Source organism: Macaca mulatta, chromosome 7, assembly GCF_049350105.2.
Source record: "Macaca mulatta isolate MMU2019108-1 chromosome 7, T2T-MMU8v2.0, whole genome shotgun sequence".
NCBI lineage: Eukaryota > Metazoa > Chordata > Mammalia > Primates > Cercopithecidae > Macaca > Macaca mulatta.
Genome location: NC_133412.1, coordinates 25,501,287 through 25,522,623, shown reverse-complemented (window position 1 = coordinate 25,522,623; position 21,337 = coordinate 25,501,287). Strand labels below are relative to the sequence as shown.

General features: G+C 37.1%; 1 protein-coding gene and 1 long non-coding RNA gene across 3 annotated transcripts in view; both read left to right on the top strand.

The window, feature by feature from the left end:
- Positions 1–8: 8 nt before the first annotated feature.
- On the top strand, positions 9–3,659 carry LOC144329865 (uncharacterized). Its single transcript, XR_013395565.1, has 3 exons — positions 9–135; positions 664–792; positions 2,215–3,659. It is a non-coding gene; the product is annotated as an uncharacterized LOC144329865 (long non-coding RNA).
- Positions 3,660–15,291: 11,632 nt separating this feature from the next.
- The window catches only part of MYEF2 (myelin expression factor 2), a 36,509-nt gene continuing 30,463 nt past the window's right edge, over positions 15,292–21,337 (top strand). The window contains exon 1 of one of the 2 annotated variants that reach the window (XM_015142163.3): positions 15,292–15,510. In XM_015142163.3, the coding sequence (XP_014997649.2) occupies positions 15,350–15,510 (161 nt within the window). In that variant the 5' untranslated portion in view covers positions 15,292–15,349. 2 annotated transcript variants of the gene reach the window in all.

Sequence of the window (21,337 nt, the reverse complement as noted above, 5' to 3'; positions counted from 1 at the left end):
GGTTAGCGCTTTCCTGGCCTAGAAGTGTAAATGTCTGTGTCTGTCGGTGAGACAGAGGACGTGGGCGCCCGCCGAAGTACGTGTGCGCGCGCGCGTGTTTGCAGGAAAACGTGCATGGATTTCTTCGGTGTGGCAGTGTGTAAATATTTGCGCTCGCATGTGTCTGTGACAGCGTCTGTGTGTGTATGTGAGACTGAAAGGAGGTGGGAGATGAGGAGGGAAAGGGAATTGGCTCCAGCAGCAACAGGCTCTATCTATTCCTCAGTTCTGCTAAAAGAAAGAGAAAGAGAGGAAGAAAAAAAATAGACGCTCCTTTTTTTCCCTCATAACACACCCTGAAGGTTAGCAATCAGATTTTATCACTATCTTTGTTTAGTAAGGCAATGGGGGTTTAATTGATTTACTGCTGAAATCCTTGTTTTGCTCTCCTTGCTGCATTCCTGGCTGTGCCGCGGGCATTTTGCTGTGCTTTGGTGACAGCCGTTTCAGTAGAACAGTAGGCACTAAATTCTTACATGTTTCTTCTTATCCGGTAAGGAAAATTCAGGAGTGAAAGGTGTATTGGTTTAACCGGAGACTGAGTGTGTCGTTTGGAGTTCGTTTCCCCTACTCTTTCCCTTCTCCCTTCCACACAAACACAACTGAATCCCCTTCCGTTGCTAGGAGAAGGCGCCTAGGCGCTGTCCGTAGTGCTGAAATGGTGCGTGTTGAGACCCGGCTCCCAAACACAAGCTAGAAGACAACAAAATAGCAGCCAGAAAACGCTCTGATAAAGCCCTAGATAGCCGCCAGGTACGTTTTCTAAACAGTGTTGAATATGAAGATTCTAAACCTAACCGACATTGAAAGCAAGGCAAAGCAAAGCAACGCAAAACAAAACAAAACAAAACAAAACAAACAACAGAAACCTTGCTCTTTATCCTTATTTTAGGGGTCTGGTCGTTTCAACAAACTCAGTTATAGGGTTCCCAATTCTATTTATGTTTTGCTACTCTATCCAGAACCTTCAAGTTGTAAGCACTTGTAGATCCCCTACAACCTTAATTATTCACCTTATAACTACTGGACTGTGAGTGGTTGGGGGAAATGTAGATACAGAATTGGGACATTTATCTAAAGAAAATAAGTTGAAAACATAATGTAAGTGTAACTAGATTCAATAACAAAGTGAAGACAAACTTTATGATTATTTAGAGTGTTTACTGATTTAGGAAACGTAATGGTCTTACAAAAAAATGGGCAATGTATAACTGGGAGTTCATAGAAGACCACATTTTTAAAAAGTTGTTTTTCGATTTGAAACTATTAAGATGTCCTAAAATGTAGGTGAACTAACTGCCCCCTATGAAAGAGTGAAAGACATATCTTCTTCTAGGGACATTTCCATGGCCATGGTTTTATTGACTCTTTTTAAGCTTGCCAAGGGCCACATTCTTTATTAGCACTCTGGGCTAGAACAGTGCTTCTTGAAATATAACATGCATATGAATCTCCAACGACCTTGCTAAAATGCAGACTCTGATTCAGTAGGTGTGGGGTTGGGTCTCAGATTGTGCTTTTCTGACAATTTCCTAGGTGATGCCAGAGATTACTAGTTTTGAGACCAATTAAAGTAGCAAGATGCACCTGGGAGTGGTGGCTCATGCCTGTAATCCCAGCACTTTGGGAGGCCAAGGTGGGAGTATCACCTGAGGTCAGAAGTTTGAGACCAGCATGGCCAACATGGTGAAACCCTGTCTCTACTGAAAATACAAAAATTAGCTGGGTGTGGTGGTGGGTGCCTGTAATCCCAGCTACTCAGGAGACTGAAGCAGGAGAATCGCTTGAACTCAGGAGGCGGACATTGCAGGGAGCTGAGATCGTGCCACTGCACTCCAGCCTGGGAGACAGAGTGAGACATTGTATCAAAATAAATAAATAAAAGTAGCACAATGCTAGAGATATTGTATTCTGGCAATGCAGTCAGTCATAGATTGTGGGAAAGGAGATCATTTTATTCCATCTATTATTCTATGTATGCTTTCAAAGTGTTACAAAAATAATTTATTCAAAATTAGCTCAGAGACTAATCATGTAAACATTTTGTCTGTACAATATTAACAATTTTTTATGAATTTGATTCCTTTGATTTTGATTTTGACATTGTCTGGACTACTGGTACAGTTGACTCTGTATTTCCATACTATGATCTACAATCCTTCATTCTCTTTGCAGGCCCAGCTCAAGGGAGCATAACTAAATTACATGATTCTGCTGAGGATGTATGAGCCCTACTCCAATAATTTATTATCATGGTTGGAAACTGTGACTTATCATTTTATGACTTGAAATATGGCTCCATAGTGAATGCCCATGAAGCTGATTTTTAAAATCTGGATATTACGGATCTAATTCTCACCTAATTTAAAAGGTAGAATAGGGTTCTTGTTTCATAGATCATTTGTATGAATGTTGATTTGTTATGTCATTGACTTCATACACACATGCTTACATTTTGAAGGTTGCTAGTGTTTCCCATTAACGCTTCTGAATTGATGCCAAAGGAAAGCATTGACTATAAATTAGGTTCCTTGGTATTAGTTGGTGCATGACCCTGACCCTTTTCAAGCTATAGGAAAGATAATTATGCTCTCAAAAGTCTGCAAAATGGCTTATTCAGGAAAGCATAATGGATTAAAAATCCATTAGGTTCCACTTTCTTTGCTAGATGCTGAGATACAAAGACAAATGAGATTTGGTCTCTGCCCTTGAGGAGATACATGGCAAAATAATACGGCAAGTTCTACAAAGTTCTATACAAACACAGATTAATATGCTATTCATATTTTATTAGCCATTGCCAAAGAAGGGATGAAGAATTGCAAAAAGGTAAAACACAGAATAATTGTACTTCAGGTCCTTGCCAATATCTGCTGCCCAACTTTTCCAAAAATTTGCTGAAAGACATGAAATATACGAATGCCTTTCTAAAGCACATGTGGATAACCTATACTTCTGGAGCATCTGTGATTTATTTTCAGAACAATCCAAGTTATTAGAAAGGTAAATATGTGGGTGGCATTGTTTATAACTTCCCCAAACAGAATTGCCTTTACTATGCTTTGACATTATGCTCTCAGCTTATATACAGTAATTCTATATGAAAAAGCTCCCAGCTTACACAATCTGCTCTATATCTACTACAGAGTTGTTACTAAAATCTTGGTCAACATATAACTTACTATTTCTTATATAAAGATGCCTAATGGATTTAGATTTCATAGACATATCCCCAAAAGCATTTCTTTCAATACCAGTTTAATGAATTGAACTTTCATACATCTCCTCCTCACTTAAATCAACCCAGGGTAAAGTGGTATGTTCTGTTCTTATATACAGTGAAAATGACATAACTAATTAAAGTTAGCATTTATTTTAGTTACCAGGGATGTCAGAGTCAAATTAACAGCTGAAAATAAGTAACTAGGTAAGACCTTAAGGCTTTTATATCTCTTCTTTTTTTTTCTTTTAATCACCTTAACTACTGCAATTTTGATTTCTCAGGTAATGATAATATTATTTTCTTTTAGTTATCTGTTTTAATGTGTGATCTCATGTAAATGTCCTCATAAAATCAGATGTGGAGTAAACAAATAAATAAATAAAGTAAATTTCTCTACTTTTTGATTATTGGGTGAGTATATATGGTTGTTTTATAAATTTATTTTAAATAGGATACTAACATACAGAAAAATGTGTCATCTAATTAGCTATGAAGATAAAAATCTAAACTATAATGAGGAAATATTAAAATGTCAAGATGACAGAAGAATTTTTTCAGTTTATATAATTATAGATCAGCTTAATTTCAAACCACTTTGTTACCCTGTTGCTATTTTTATACTCTAAATAGTGTCCCTTATATGACTAAGACTTTTTGTTATCTCAGAGATTGGAAGTGTTAATTGTCCACCTTGTTAGAAGACATGGTAACCATAGGAATTTAGAAAGCATGATAGCCCCACTCTAATGAATATATTCTAGAATAAGATTGTCACAAAGCAACTGAAAACAAGAATTTCCTCTGATAACTGAGCTCAGGATTCTTTTCAGAGGAAAATTTAGCTTGCATAAATTTTTGCCATCCTGGCTCTAGTTGACTTCTTGCTGTCAACTGTTGCAAAGTGAGATCACCTTTACCTCTTTAACCTATTAGGCCAACATGTTACTTTCAACTTTTCAGGAAAATCTACTTTTTGTTTGGCTGAGATTTGATTACTATTCCTTAACTAAAATATTTTAATGTGGCTGTGCTTTTTAATTTGAATATTGCTATTGATTCAAACATTGGATAGCATATCTTTCAAATGTGAAATTTTAAAACATGTATTAAATACAAATATAAATTAGTTTTGGTATAACCATTTTTTAAGATAATCCAATGCTTTTTTGGCTTTAGATGATGTTAGGTAATTAGCTATATTCAAAAGTCAACTCTTTATTTTTCAAAAAATGAATTCCTGTGTATTTGAATGCTATTTTTATCTACCCATGTCTTTTTTGTCTACATACACAGTTTTAATCATTGTTTTGAGGGGAGGAATAAGAATGATTTTGAAATTTCACTAAGAAATATATGCCTTCTTCCTAAAAATACATATATACAGATGTTTTGCTCACAGCTCAGGTATTCATGGATCTCTGGAAGTTCATTTTTATAATCCCAAGGTAATCCAAAGAGCCTACCGAAAAATCTGCTGTAAATGAATGGTACATGATCTCATTCCCTTTTTTACAACTAAGTATTGAATGGCTTAAACTCCTACTTTTTTTTTTTTTTTTTTTTTGAGATGGAGTCTCCCTCTGTCGCCCGGGCTGGAGTGCAGTGGCTCGATCTCTGCTCACTGCAACCTCCGCCTCCTGGATTCAAGTGATTCTCCTGCCTCAGCCTCCTAAGTAACTGGGATTACAAGCACATGCCACTGCTCCTGGTTAATTTTTTTTTTTTTTTTTTGGTATTTCAGGGTTTTGGCATGTTGGTCAGGCTGGTCTTGAACTCCTGAGCTCGTGATCTGCCCACCTTGGCCTCCCAAAATGCTGGGATCACAGGCGTGAGCCACTGCGCCCGGCCAACTCCTACATATTTTAAAGCTACCCCATTAGCTTTCTATTTTTTTCCCCCTTGGAAATCTTTCTTTAGGTCATTTTTACCATCTGATATCTCAAAAGTAATCCAAGGCTGAATGTGCTGAAATAGGATTAGAGAGTACAGTAATAGGATAATTAGATTTGATTAGAAAATGACTGTGTGGGATTTTGTCAACAGTGAAGAAATGATCTAAGTATGTGGACTCCTCAGTGAACTGAGCATGATGACACTTTAGTGTAGTTAATGATCTAATGCTGGTCTGGTTGATGAGTCCCATTGAAAATGAGATGCTATGTTTTCTGGTAAACTTTTCTGCAAAGAAAAATGTACTAAATGTTTCAGTTCCGAGTGATCTATTTAAATGAAGTTTCATTTAATTGCTTTTAGTTTTACTGCCCATAAGCCTTCAATTGTTTCATTTAAAGTGTACTTTAAGCCCTCTACTATATTTACTGTTGAATCTAATGAGTATGAGAGGGTACCTTGGGTACAATCTCCACGAATGTGTGAGCCATAACTACGGTATAATGTATAGAGATTAGCTTAAGTTATTTTGTTCTGCGAAAGATAGAGAAACAAGAGCAGTTTTCTTTTCTATCATAATGTATGCTTCTGTAATAGGACTCAGTTAAAAATAATTGGCAAATAGGAATGTCAATGGAATGTGGAAATCAATTGTTTTATACATGATTTGCACTAGTACATTAATGTTTTGATTACGAAGTAAAAGCAGTTGCACTCTAAGTCCACTAACACAGCTGAAGGTAGTAAGCTGTGGAGGAAAGTAGTCCTATATACAACACCCATTCACTCCTCCTTTTTCCTCTTGGCTTAATTTGACCACATGCTCGGTCTTGAAAATGCTTATTGCACAATTCTTCCTGATCATTGTGCATTTGTCCTTGTTTTTGTAACTCAACCTTTGTTTTATTTATCCCATCATTCTTTCTTAACTCAAACAAATTTGTGAAGTTCTAAATATATTGAAATATAAATCGTAACTTTTATTTTTAATTGTGCTAGCATTTTCTTAGCTTTGTAAATGTTTTTGCAGTGCTATGGTTGTGATGTTATGTAAGTTTTACACTTTTTTCTCCAACATAAAATTTTCCCTAAATCTTGCCAGTTACTTTTGTTATTGAATAGACTTAATTTTTTTAGAGCAGTTTCAGGATTACAGAAAAGTCAGAAAGTACAGAAAGTTCTTGTATATCTCCCACCCCTTTTCTCACAGTTTCATTTGTTATTAACATCTTACATTAGTGTGATACATTTGTTAACAATTGATAAAACAATTTTGTTACATTATTATTAATTAAGTCCACAGTTTACACTAGAGTTCATTCTTTGTGTTGGTCAGTTCTATGATTTTTGAAGAGTCTATAATGTCATATGTTCACCATTATATTTTCAAGCAGAATAGTTTCACATTTCTAAATATCCTCTATTTATTCCTTCCTCTTCCCCTCATAAACCCCTGGAATCCATTGATCTGAAAACTGTCTTGTAGTTTTCTCTTTTCCAGAATGTATGTATAGAGTCATATAGACTCTGTTGCCCTTTCAAACTGGCTTCTTTCATTTAACAACATGCATGTAAGCTTCCTTCATGACTTTTAAATGAAGAATGCATGTTCTTTCATTTAACAACATGCATGTAAGCTTCCTTCATGGCTTGATAGCTCATTTATTTTTTATTGTTCAATAATATTTCATTGTATAGATATACCACAGTTTATTTATCTATACACCTGTTGAAAGATATCTTGGTTACTTCCAATTTTTGGCAATTATGAATAAAGATACTATAAACATTTGTGTGCAGGCTTTTGTGTGGACATAAGTTTTCGATTCGTTTCAGCAAATAACTAAGAGCATGATTGTTGGATTGTATGGTAAGACTGTATTTAGCTGTGTAAGAAATTGCCATACTGTCTTCCAAAGTGGCTGCACCATTTTGTATTTCCACCAGTAATGAATAAGAGTTCCTGTTGCTCCATACCTCTTCAGCATCTAGTGTTGTCAGTGTTTTGGATTTTAGCCATTCCAATAATATACAGTGGTTTCTCATTATCGTCCCAATTTTGAACTCCCAGGACATCTGATGTTAATGATAATTTCATATGCTTATTTTTCACTTGCATATCTTCTTTGTTACGTGTCTGTTCAGATTTTTCCACTCTTTAATTGGGTTGCTTGTGCTCTTATTGTTGAGTTTTAAGAGTTCTTTATATATTTTGGATATAAGTTCTTTATTAGATATGTGTTTTGCAAAGATTTTACTCTAGTCTGTGGCTTATCTTTCAATTTTCTTAAGTTGTCAGTTATTTTTAATGTATGATTTTATAGAATGTGAGTTATTTTCCTTTTTCAGGGTTCTGTGTATTGTTAAAGAATAAACACTTGCATACTTGGTATCAGATTTCTAAAACTAGGCTAGCCAAATAAAAGCCACACCTCTCATTTTAAGCAAAGCTAAACTGAAGGAATGTTTATCTGGTGAGATGCGAAGACACTTTAGGTAACTATAGGAGACAATCAGAAAGAACTAAGGAGGGGCCTTCTTTTTCAATACTACCTAAAAGTCAATATAAAATAAATTGAAGTTAGTGACTATTATCTAAAACAGTACTTACAAATATGAAGATTTTTGAGGAGAAAATATAAGCCTAATGTTCTGAGGACTGATGAATTGTAATAATGTTTTAGTCTACAGTAGTTCTACAGTAGTTCTTATGTGACTGTCCCCAGGACTTTAGACAGTGCTCAAAGCAAAGGCACTTGGGAAGAATAAGGCTTGATTTTTCAGAAATGTTGTTGATACTAGTTTCCAGAAATATTCAGAGTTCTGATGCAGAAATCTGGTTTGATGCACATGGACACTTACGCAAGCCTACATTTGCTGTGTGACATTGGGACTGTCAGAGCATCTAGACTGACAGTATTACCATGCAGTCTCTTTAGTAGCCTGAATGATATTGCAAGGAACTCACAATTGAGATTTGTTAATGGAGTCAAGAGAATAAGAGAAGTCACAAGTATGTTTACATTATCTTATTTAGAAGTTCAGGCATTTTTAAATCTAACACACACAATGAATGAATGGATTCTTAAAACAAAACAAAATGGAGACCAGGTTTGAGAATCCTCTGAGCAGACAAAACCAGTTAGGCCATGGAAGAGTAACTTAGGTTATTTCTTGTAAATACCTCTGACAATTCAAAGTAAAACTTAAGTTGTTTTCCAGAAATGGTATAAGATGATGATTTTTAAACCAATCTGTTGTCTGAAAATCTCCATGGTAATGACAAATCACCGTAAAAGTTAAAGCTTCATTTTTGCTTTATAAGCCAGCCTATAATGCCATGCCTCTGAGCTTCCACTTACCATTTTCGGTTTGAGATCTCTCAGTTTGTAAGTTGTTGTTTCCTATGTTTAATTTACACATTTTAAAACATTTAATCTGATTTTATTTTTTACAGCACGACTGCACACATAGGATAACTGCCTCCTTTATACGTGAGTACCTCAGAAAGCATGCCAAATGGTTTAGAAACTGTGCCAAATATTACCTATTGACACTCAGCATCGTTTTTGCCCTTCTAAGTTCTCTCTCCTATGAGACATTTCTTAAATTCTGTTGCTAATAGTATTCCAACCTAAATTCTACCAAGGAGAGGCACTGTTACAAAATTTGCAAGGAGGAAGGGAAAGAGAAGCCATCAACTTCAGTAGTGGCTGCAGGTAACTTTGTGGGTATAGCAAATGGCAGATGGGATGTTAAGTCAGCAGATTCTGGACACAAGGAAGTCTTGAGACTTATCTTGTTGTTACAGGTCAGAGGGATCATTGGCCATGGTTCCTTGTGACTCATGCTCTTCCTAATATTTCAAACTGCAGTAATAGCTCCTGGACCTTTGCCCTCTCAGCCTTACTAATTGCTATATAAGCCTCTAAGACTTTGTGCATTAAATCCTTTCCTAGAGGAAACATCTATCGAGCTTGACTGAATGAAAAGCTTTCTTTTCCTGACTGATAAAAATAGCTAGAAATGAAAATCAGGGAAATATATCTTGTTTATATACATACTGCATTTTGCATATACACACATATATATATTCTGCATGTTTAAACAGTTTGTGAATTGAAATATGACATGAAATCACTTCAATCTACCATTTTGCAATACACCATGAAAAAATATCACATTAGTATACTACTGAAAAATCATAGCTTTCAACAAACTAGGCTCATAAGCAGCCATCAGGAATGGTGTGACCCTTGAGGAAAAGGGCTGTAATCCAAAAACAATTTTTGGATTCTGTTTAGTTTCATTAAATGGAGGACCACAGACAGAAAAGCAGTGGCAATGCCTAAAGGCAATGGAGGTAATTTTTCACCCTAAACACGAAGAAGTTTGGATGTGGGTAGTCCAGGGCTTGTCCAGTGACTTTATGAGGCCATCAATGTTTTAGTTTCCTGTCTTTCTCACCTGTCTTCCTTAGCTCGTGGCATTTGTATTCACACATGTTGACTCTTGGTTTCAAGATGGATACTTCACCCTTTAGCCTCACAAGAAGGCAGGTAGGCAAACAGCTTATTAGGAAAGTAAAAACCCTCTGAAAATCCCTGTTGCACTACTCCTTATAACTAATTCGATAGAACTGTGCCTATCGTCACTCCCGGTATTTCAGGTGGGCATACTGCTACCCTAAACAAAATCGTGGTTCTACTAGTAAAATTAAAAAGGGAGAATGAAAATCATATTAAAAACAGCTTTCAGTGCTCTACAGCATAAAGCAAAAGAGAAAACAAAAGCCAATATAAATGATGTCTTCAGAAAAACACTTTTAGTGTTTTTGTAACCACATGTAGAAAAACTATTGAAGGCAGTAAGTCATTTAAATTAAAAACAGTCATCAGGATTGTGTTCAGCTGTGTTTAATAGAAAGCGACCAAATAGCAGCAATTGATCAGGATAGAAATGTATTTCTTCCTCTTGAAAATGAGTCTAGGGGTAGGAATGTCACGGTTGTTATTGTGGCTTAATGGTCATCAGAGATCTGAATTTCACGTATCTGTTCCACCATTCTTAGCAGTTAGCTTCCAATTCATGGTCTAGGAGGGTTGTTGTTGTTTACAGACATCATTGCTCCATTTCAAGTTAGCAGCAGGAAGAGGCAGTAGAGGACAAAAGGGCCATTCTTCCGGCTAAGTCAGTTTCTTCTAAGGAAACTTCTGTATGGTCCTTACAACATTTCTGTTTATATCTTATTGGCCAGAACATAGTCACATGGGTGCATGTAGCTGCAAGTGAGGCTAGGAAATGTGGGCTTTCAGTACTATTCACAGCTACCATAAATAAAAATTTTCTATCGCCAAATAAGAAGAGGAAGATAGATTATGTCAGTTATCTCTGTCATCATCATTTATAGGATTATCTTCAAATATGCAAGACAGCATGTGGACTGAACCTTATAATTCATCACTCTAAGAATTTGATTTTCTCTTCCAAATGTTGTAATTGAAAATTAAGAATGATGTGCCTAAAAAGGGCAATTATTTAAATTGAAGAGAATTTCTGATATGAAACAATCATTTCATCAATACCGAGTTAGGGCTGCATGTGGTGGCTTATGACTGTAATCCCAGAACTTTGGGAGGCCAAGGTGGGTGGATCACCTGAGGTCAGGAGTTCAAGACCAGCCTGGCCAACATGGTGAAACCCTGTCTCTACTAAAAATATAAAAACTAGCCGGGTGCTGTAGTGTGCACCTGTCATCCCAGCTACTCAGGAGGCTGAGGGAGGAGAATCACTTGAACCCGGGAGGCGGAGGTTGCAGTGAGCTGAGATCGTGCCACTGCACTCCAGCCTGGGCAACAGACTGAGACTCCATCTTAAAAAAAATTGAATTAAGATACTAAACTGAGGATATTTAAAAACATTGCCATATAATATCCATGGCTTTGGATAGAGTAAGCTCAATTCATGGCATCATTAAACAGGAGGGAGTGGCTATGCCTATAGGAAGGAATGTAGGGCAGAGCTCCTGAGAATTTGCTCTTCTGATCTATCTTTTGATAGAGTTACTGGAGTGAGATTGAGGAAAACTCAGGGTGATTTAAGTTAAGAAATTAGAAAATGGTTAAAAATTGAGACTCAAAGATCTGGGAATTACGTAGGTCTTTAGTCTTCAAAGAAAAAATATGCCCCAATATTGCTTACAAAAATCAAAAGTAATTCTGTCATTAGACAATTACCCTAGGATTGTAAAGTTGACAAATAAAACAATTATCTAAGGAAGTCTACCAAAACCCTTGATATTATCTGAATTATTTGAATAATTGAGGTAAAAGTGGAGTTTCTGCCTGGATTATTCAGATATTTGTCTTAATTCTAAACTTCACTTAGCTAGCTGGTAGAGACCTTTCTATAGGATGTATTTTTGGAATGCTAAATGCTAAAAAAAAAATGGACTCCTAAAGTAAGCAGAGCTGTGGTGTAATGAGGGTGCATGGGGGGTGACAGAGAGATAGGGAGGGAGAGAGAGAGAAAGGAGGAGGAAAAGAGAAAGAGAATGGTAAGTAGTTAATTGTCAGAAAAAGATTAAACTTTACTTTGTATTCGATAGTAACCAATGTCCACATTTTCATCACAGGATGAACTTTTGAAAAAAGGGAAATACATATGTAGATTTCAGATATAACCCACAGTATTTTAAAAAGTTATGAATTTCTTTTTAAGCTTTAAAGAAATAACTTTTTACTTTGTAAAGTTTAGAAACTTCACGCCTTCAAATCCAGCAATTTAATTTATATAGTGAAGCAAATTGACTTAAAAATTATACTATACTTTTTGTTTTACTTCATATTGTTGGTCTTTGCCTTTTAATTCTTAAAGACAAAATAAATTAAAAAAAAAAGAAGAATGCCACTCCATTCTCTTCTTCATTGGTAACAGAACCCTGGGCAGTAAGCCCAGCCCACAAATTACTTGCCAACCTTCCCCACAGCTGAGTGTGTCATGTGACTAAGTTCTCGCCTATAAGTGGAAGTGTTGTGTGAGACTTCTGGATAGGCCCTTCTTTTCCAGACTCCTGACCTACAGTGCAGACAAGTTTCCTTGATCTCCAGCAGCCATCTTGGGTCATAGGGCAACCTTAAGAATGGAAGCCTTACACTAGGATGGTGAAAGATTAAGGTAGCAGGAACCTGACTCCATGATGACTGTGAAGCTACTATATATCCTCTGGGATGCTCCTTCTGCATTTATTTTACTTAAGAGAGTAAAAATGTGTATCGTGCTTAAGACACTATTATTTCTAGTTATTGTTACTAGCAGATGAACACAATTCCTAAGTGATACATATATTAAGGCATTAATTGAAAATATTTTGTGATTTCTAGGATTAAATGTCTAGATATGTGTAATAGCTTTCCCCTACCCCCACCATGTACACACACATAAACATGCATTCTAATTTGTAAGAAAGAAAACTAAGTGATTATATGAAGTACCAGTAATATATTTTGTGCAATTGCACAGAATAATGCTTTTGCAATGTGAATCATGTGAAAATAAGAATTTGAGCATTACTTAAGAATTTTTCAAGGTACCTACATGCACTAAAAAATAGATAAATAAATAAATAAAAAATAAAACCAAGGCCAGGCGCTGTGGCTCACGCCTGTAATCCCAGCACTTTGGGAGGTCGAGGCAGGCAGATCACAAGGTCAGGATATCAAGACCATCCTGGCTAACACGGTGAAACCTCATCTCTACTAAAAATACAAAAAATTAGTCGGGCATAGTGGCGGGTGCCTGTAGTCCCAGCTACTAGGGAGGCTGAGGCAGGAGAATGGCGTGAACTTGGGAGGCGGAGCTTGCAGTGAGCCAAGACAGTGCCACTACACTCCAGCCTGGGCGACAGAGCGAGACTCCGTCTCAAAAAAACAAAACAAAACAAAAAAAAGAAAACAAAATAGTAGAGAGGAAGACAGGAAAATACAGAAATGGGATTCAGCAACAGAACATTAATAGTTTTCTTCTTTATCTTTTGCAATTAACAGCAAGAAAGGAAGGAAAGATCAATCTATCGAGCAGTCAGATGGAATGGTAAAGATTAATCATTCTCCTCCCTTCAGAAGTTGCCTTAATTCCTTGTCTTTTAAGATCCAGCTCTTTTATGAGGCCCTCACCAATTACAATTCCCTCAGTAGGAATTAACCTCTGCTCTTTATCAGGACTAGGGCTAAGCTACAGCGGGTGAGGCGTTTGTCTTGGGTACAAAATTTAAAACTCAGTAATCAAGATAAATATTTTAATGGAATATTTTCATTGGCAAACTAAGGCATGTGGGCCAGTCTCCTGTTTTTGTAAATAATGTTTTAATGATACTTTGCTTTTATTTGTATTATAGCACTCAAATAGTACTTTTTATATTAGTCCTCTCCCAACAGGGCTGTACTCATTTTTGTATTCCTCATGTACCTACTACTCTGTTTGAAGCATAAAGGCCTCTTAAGAAAACCTTGCATTGAGTTGATTAAAGGATTTTTGCAAGAATATATAGTACTAGTGATGGTGGGGTTCAATTTTCATCACCAAGTTCAACTATAGCAAAAGAATAACAGAATGATGACTATTTTGAAAGTACTTATAATTTAGTGCTGTGGGAAAAATCACTTGGCTTGTCTTTGACTAAAACCCTGCTAAGCTTAGGGAGATAGAGAATTGTGATATTACATTATGTTCATATAGCATAAAGTGCTTTCTCTTAATCCTCACCTCAATCCTATAAGGTTGGTATTGCTATCCTTATTTATTGTAGAGAGACTGAGAAATGAGGTGACTTGCCCAGGGAGTTATGGGCAAAAAGAGGCAGAGCTGGGGTTTTAACCCATATTTTGTCTATCACAATTGAATGCCCTTTCTGCGATTATAAATCTTATGTCTCAGAGTTGAATGACAATTTATACAGCAACTACAATAGCATTCTCATCATTAAAATGTTCTGATTGTGTGTGTGTGTGTGTGTGTGTGTGTGTGTGTGTGTGTGAGATGAAGTAGCTGAACTTGGTATTTTTCGGTAGAGGGTAGGAAACTACACATTGAAAAGCCGAAGATGAAATTATGTTATTTGAGTATTACTTTCTAACTATAACTTTACCACCGATGTGTGTATGATATTCTGCAAAGTAAGTAAACTGTACATGTTTGCTTCTTTATGGAAAAAAAAAAAATTTGGGAAGGCTTTTAAACTTTTCAGCTGAAAAAGGTTATGTCAATGTGAAATATTATAGTACTCAAGAGTTAGGAATTGATTAAATTTAACGGGTTTCCTTTTCATACTTGGGGGAAAAATCTACGACTATATTTTAAAACTCCATATGGCAATTAAATTTGAGAGTGTAGAACTATTTCACATAGAATTTCCATCAATATACAATAAACAAAACCTCAAATATCCGTTATTAGCCCATCTAGTAGACGATATTTTATAATTATAGATTCCCCACATTGATTGATGTCCAGAGAAAAACTGCAGTCTTCTCTTACTAAGCTGATAGCTGAGTTCCTGGGAAATCCTCACCCCTAAGAACAAATACTTCTCAAAGAAATTCAAAGTCATTCATTTTGGTGAATCGCAATCAGTCATCAATAACTCTTTATGGAATGTCCGAAGAGTGCCTAGGCATTGAAATGGCAAGAGACTTATATTTGCTTCATTCAAAGGATTTCTAAAGGGAGTCTGAGGACTTGCAAGAAGTCTGTAAAGATGCTTAGTGGTGTGTTCTTTAACTGTCCCTACCTGGAATGAATTGAACAGTCTGGGTGTTAGGGCTTTGGTGTCTAATCCCGCTTTGCAAGCGAAGACTCCACTGGTGTCAAGCGACAGGCGGGCTGGTGGGCAGACATGGCACCACCACCGGGGGCTTTCAGGACTGGTGCAGCCCTCCCAGGCAGGTGTAGGGTCGACTGCAGCAACAGCGGCCCTGACCCCCGCTCCCATGGCTCCCCTCCCCCCCGCACTCCCACCCCCCGCACCCGGCACACACCATCTCCCAGTCGCCCAGGCTCGACCGGTTCTCGCGAGATCCGGGTTACTGAGCGCTCGGGGCCTTTTCAAATCGGGATCCGTTACCGCTTCCCCGGCAGCCGCCATTGTCGCGCTCGGAGCCCCTCAGCTCAGGCGGCCGAGGCGGAGGCAGCGGCGGCGGGATGGCGGACGCCAACAAGGCCGAGGTGCCCGGGGCCAGTGGTGGCGACGGCCCGCACCTGCAGCCCGCGGAGCCGCCGGGCGAGCAGCGGCGAGAGCCGCACCCCCCGGAGGCGGAGAAGCAGCAGCCGCAGCACAGCAGCAGCTCCAATGGCGTTAAAATGTATTGTCTTTTCCTCCGGGAACCGGGGCGAGGTGGGGGGCGGGGAGTCGGCCGGGGGCCAGAGGCCAGGCTGGGCCTTGATGGGGGATAACCGCCCCCAGGCCCCGGCCCGCCCCCGGGCCATCGGCTGCCTGAGGAGCAGGTGCAGCTGGGCCGCTCCCAGGCCCTTCCCCGCCCGCCCCAGGCCTGGCCGCCTGCGGTCCCGGGAGCCGAGGCTGGGGGCCCGGGGACCAGAGCTCCTCCCTGATTTCTAGCCCGAGACAGCGGACTCCCCTCTTCCCTGACTTTGGTTAAAGAACCTTTGAGCAAAGCTCAGCGACCGCCACGGTTTGCAGGAAAATGGTCCCCCTTTAAGGACCAGTAGTTAGTGTTCATCACTAGGGAGTATCTAGGGATGACATCATCGGACATTTCCTCCTAACCACCAAGAACGTATTTAAAAGGAATATCTCTGGCTTCTTTCTGAGCTTCACAAGTTTAGTGTTTTGTTGTTTTCTAAAGTGTGTGTTCATTTTTAAACTGATTTATACCGAGAGGAAGTTTAATAATGTGCTGTTAGACTGTATGTATTGTGTTACTCTTGAATTGGCTAGACGTACTTTCAAAAGGGAAATGTGCGATGTGCGTGGCTTCCCTTCCCACTGGGTAGTGTGCGTCAGCTGTGGAGAGTATATATATATATTTTAACTCAGTGTATGATTATCTTAAGTTTGGTATCATAGATGGTTAAGATTTTTTTTTTTTCCTAAATGAAGGAAAACTTTTAAGGTCGCAGCTGTCACCAGTGCCTATAAATAATTTAGTTGACCCCAATCCATAATAATTTCTGGTTCTAGGGAAATGTTATGCTCCCCTTTGTTCTTGTCTTGTGGGAGGATATGAAGTTAAGCGCTTACTTTCATATGCCTACCTCCTTAAACCTGAAGTTGAAAGTATGTTAATAATTTAGTGAAAACATCCTTTTCCTTCTCTGTTATGCCTCAGAGCAGAAGGCAATAGACATATGCTCACAGTAAAATAGGCAAGGGAAAGGTCTGTCTGACCTTTGTAGAAGAATGTTTGAAATGGTATGGTAAGACCTGGACCAGTCTGTGTAAAAGTTGGTGGCAGATAAGATGAGGGTAGCTCTCCCCAGCTCTTTGACACTCTTGCTCTCAAATGAGTTTGAAAAGGAGCGGCAGCATCTTCTAGGAGAATAGAGGTGCAGGTGTAAGAGATTGGAACTCAGTGGAGTTTGTTCCTGGATGAAGAGTGGTGCACCTCAGTAACTGAGGAACTAGAAAGTGAATGAAGCGCTTTCTACCATGCTTGCCAAAATGTGGGCTTTCGAGAATTTGGCATTAAAAATAGAAATTAAAACCAGCAGAATGATAAACTGAAAAATATGTGCTATTCATATCTAAACACGAGTATACATGCCACCTTTTCTCCTGAACAAAAAGTGCAGCCTTGAATTACAGAGAGAAGCCCTCCTATACTTGGGTATGATTAGTGTTGATATAGCGAAGTTTGGTATCTAAGCCTCCATCAGATTCTCTAATCCCTTCTAAAGTCTCATCATGATTTAGCAAGACAGGAAAAAGAGAGAGGAGAAAGGTGGAGAAAGAATCCTTTTCTCACTTAGGAAGAGAAAAATATAAGGTGAAGAAGTGAAGAAATATTACTAGTAAATATAGATTATTTTCACATTGCTTATAATTCACCTCTATCCCTTTCTCTTTTTCCCAGAAGTTGAATCGAGTTCAGTTTTACTCTCAGGGATTTCACTTACTGTCTACTCCGTAAGAACATATGTGATGATCCAGCATGAGTCATTCAAACTGAGTAGCGACCTAGACCTTTTTATTTGACTTCGTGGACTAGTAGGAGTGGATGACAACCCCAATACATAAACCTTGAGTTGATTACCATATGCTTTTAATAAAAATAATTCATTGTTGATTATAAAAATTATCATGATATTGCCCCAAATTATATATTGGTTGGAATCGAACAGAGTACTGCTTGTCATCAGGATTGAAATAATATTTGCTGAGGTTAATCCATAGTTTTTGAGTGTGGGAGACCACTATGTCTTATTCTTCTTTGTATTCTTAAGGCCTAGTAAATATTTGTGGAAGAAATGCAGAAGTGAACTTTTATGCTTATGAAACTCATATACAGGGAATTTAGTTTACATGTTCACACCTTTAGAAAAGATCCGTTTTCCAACTATAGTCTTCTTTATTTAATGCCAAATGGTATACTGGCTCCCCTTTTCTTAAAAGTGAATAGGTGGGAAAAGAGCAGTATTATCATAACTTTATTATTCATGTGTAATTAAGTATAACTTTGGAGTAGGTAGAGATTGAGAGTTATATTAGGGTACTATAAAATTTTAAGCATTGGAGCAAAGTAATGTGTTCTTTAGTTGAGTGATTTTTATTAGGAGTAAAGACTAGAACTGTTCTCCCAAGCTTTATTGAGGTAAATTGACAAAAATTGTATATTTTGAAGTGTACAATGTGATGTTTTGTTGTACAAATAAATTGTGAAGTGAGTACCACAATCAAGCTAATTAACATATCTGTTACCTCACATAATTACCATATTTTTTGGTGTTGAAAATACTTAAGATCTACTCTTTAAGCAAATTTCAAGTATACAGTAAATATGTTAAATATAGTCACTATACTGTGCCTTAGATCTACAGAACTTACCCATCTTATAACTGAAAGTTTGTGCCCTTAGAACATTTCCCCATCCCCTGCTGCCCTCCACCTCTGGTAAACACCCTTCTACACGCTGCTTCTGAGTTTGGCTTTTTTTAGAGTCTGTGTGTGAGTGAGATCATGCAGTATTTGTCTTTCTGGGTCTTTTTTCACATAGCATAATGTCACCTAGGTTTATCTCTGTTGTTGCAAATGGCAAGATTTTGTTCTTTTTGTAAGGCTAAATAATAATATTCCAGTGTGGATGTGTTGTGTAAACACAAAATATAATATATATCATGTTTCCTTAACCGTTTATCTGTCAGTGGACACTTAAGTCATTTCCATATCTTGGGTATTGTGGATGATGCAGTGAACATGGGAATGCAGATATCTCTTTGAGATAGTGATTTCATTTTCCTTGGATGTATACCCAGAAATAGCATTGATGAATCATATGGTAGTTCTGTTTTTAATTTTTTGGGGACCCTTGATGCTGTTTTCCATAATGGCTGTACCAATATGCATTCCCACCAGCAGTATCTAAGCGTTCTTTCTATACATCCTCAGCAACACTTGCTATCTTTTGACTTTTTGATAAGTCATTCTAACAGGGATGAAGTGATATTGCATTGTGGTTTTGAGTTGTATTTCTCTGATGATTAGTGATATTGAGCACTTTTTCATGTATCTTTTGGCCATTGGTGTGTCTTCTTTGGAAAAATATCTATTCGGATCCATTTCTCATTTTTTAATTGGGTTGCTATTGAGTTGTATGAGTTCCTTATACATTTTTGATATTAATCCCTTATTGGATATGTGGTTTGCAAATGTTTCCTCTCGTTTCTTAGGTTGCCTTTTTATTTCGTTGATTGTTTCCTTTGCTGTGCAGTAACTTTTTACTTTGTTGTAGTCCCAATTGTTACTTTTGTTTGTGTTGTCTGTGCTTTTGGTGTCATATCAAAAAAAAAAAAAACCAATCATTGCCAAGACCAAGGTCATGGAGCTTTTCTCTTGTGTTTTCTTCTGGGAGTTACAGGGTTTTAGGTGTTATGTTTAAATTTTTAATCCATTTTCATTTCGTTTTGTATGTGAATATCTAGTTCTCCCAATACCATTTTTTGAAGAGACTGTCCTTTCACCATTGTATATTTTTGGTGTCTTTGTCAAAGATTAGTTTACCATATCCTTGGGGATGTATTTTTGAGTGTTCTGTTATGTTCCATTGGTCTCTGTCTTGTTTTTGTGCCAGTACCATATTGTTTTGATTACTGTAGATTTGTAATATAACTTGAATCAGGTAGTGTGATGTTTTTATCTTTTTCTTCTTGTTCAAGATTGCTTTAGCCATTTGAGATCTTTTATGGTTCATACGGATTTCAGGAATATATCTGTTTCTGTGAAAAATGCTGTTAGAATTTTGATAGAGATCACATTGAATTTATAGGTCATTTTGGGTAGGAAGGACAATTTTGACAATATTAATTCCTCTCATCTATGAACATGGAGTATCTTTCATTTGTATTATTTTCAATTTTATCATTGATAGTTTTTCAGTGTATAGCTCTTTAGCTTTCTTGGTTAAATTTATTTCTAGGTATTTTATTCTTTCTGGTGCTATTTTAAATGAGATTGTGTTCTTAATTAATTTTTTGGATAGTTCATTATTATTAGTATGTAGATATGCAATGGATTTTTGAATGTTGACTTTGTATCCTATAACTTCACTGAATTTGTTCTAATAGTTTTTTTGGTGGTGTCTTTAAATTTTTCTCTGAATAATTTTCTATGTAAGATCACATCTTCTACAAACAGAGATGATTTTACTTCTTTCTCTCCAATTTGGTTGTCTTTTATGTCTTTTATTTGCCTATTGCTCTGGCTGTGACCTTCAGTACAATGTTGAATAGAAGTGGTGAGCATAGGCATCTTCTCTTTTTCCTGCTCTTAGAAGTAAAACCTTCAAATTTTCACTGTTGAGTATGACATTAGCTATGGGGTTGTCATATATGATCTTTATTGTGTTGAGGAACATTCCTTCTATACTCAATTTGTTGAGAGTGTTTATCTTGAAAGGATATTGAGTTTTGTCAAATGCTTTTCCTGGATCTATTGAGATGATCTTTGATTTTTTAAAAATCCTTCATTCTGTTAATATGGTGTATAACATTTACTGATTTATGTTTGTCATCCTTGCATCCCTGGGATAGGTACTATTTGATTATGGTGTATAATCCTTTTAATGTGCTGTTGAATTTAGTTTGCTAGTATTTTGTTGAGAATTTTTACATCTGTGTTTATCAGGGATAGTGCCCGTAATTTTCTTTTCTTGTAGGATCCTTGTCTGGCTTTGTTATCAGGGTAATCTGGCCTTATAAAATGATTTGAAAGAGTTTCCTCATATTTGGTTTTTTGGAAGAGTTTGAGAGGGATTGGTATTAGTTCTTAAATGTTTGATAGAATTTACCAGTGAAGCTGTCAGGTCCTGGGCTTTTCTTTCCTGGGAGATTTTTGATTACTGACTCCTATCTCCCTTGTTATTGGACAGTTCAGATTTTCTAATTTTTCGTGATTCAGCCTTGGTGAGTTGTATATTTCCAGGAATTTATTAATTTCTTCTAAGTTATCCAATTTGTTGGTATATAATTGTTAATAGTAGTTTCTTATAATTCTCTGTATTTCTGTGGTATCTGTTATAAAGTCTCCTCTTTGATTTCTTTATGTATTTTTCTATTTTCCCTCTTTGATTTCTGATTGTTCCCCCCCCTTAATCTAGCTTAATCTTTGTCAGTTTTGCTTATCTTTCAAAAACCAACTTTTAGTTTTATTGACCTTTTCTATTGTTTTTCTAGTATATTTCATTTATTTTTGCCCTGATTTTCGTTATTTTCTTCTTTCTACTAACTTTGGACTTAGTTCTTTTTTCTAGTTCCTTGAGGTGTGAAGTTAGGTTGTTGGAGATCTTTATTCTTTTTTTTTTTTGAGATGGAGTCTTGCTCTGTCTCAAAAAAAAAAAAAAAAAAAAAAGTGCAATGGTGCAACCTCGGCTCACTGCAGCCTCTGCCTCCTGGGTTCAGGTGATTCTCCTGCCTCAGCGTCCTGAGCAGCTGGGATTATAGGCATGCATCACTATCCCT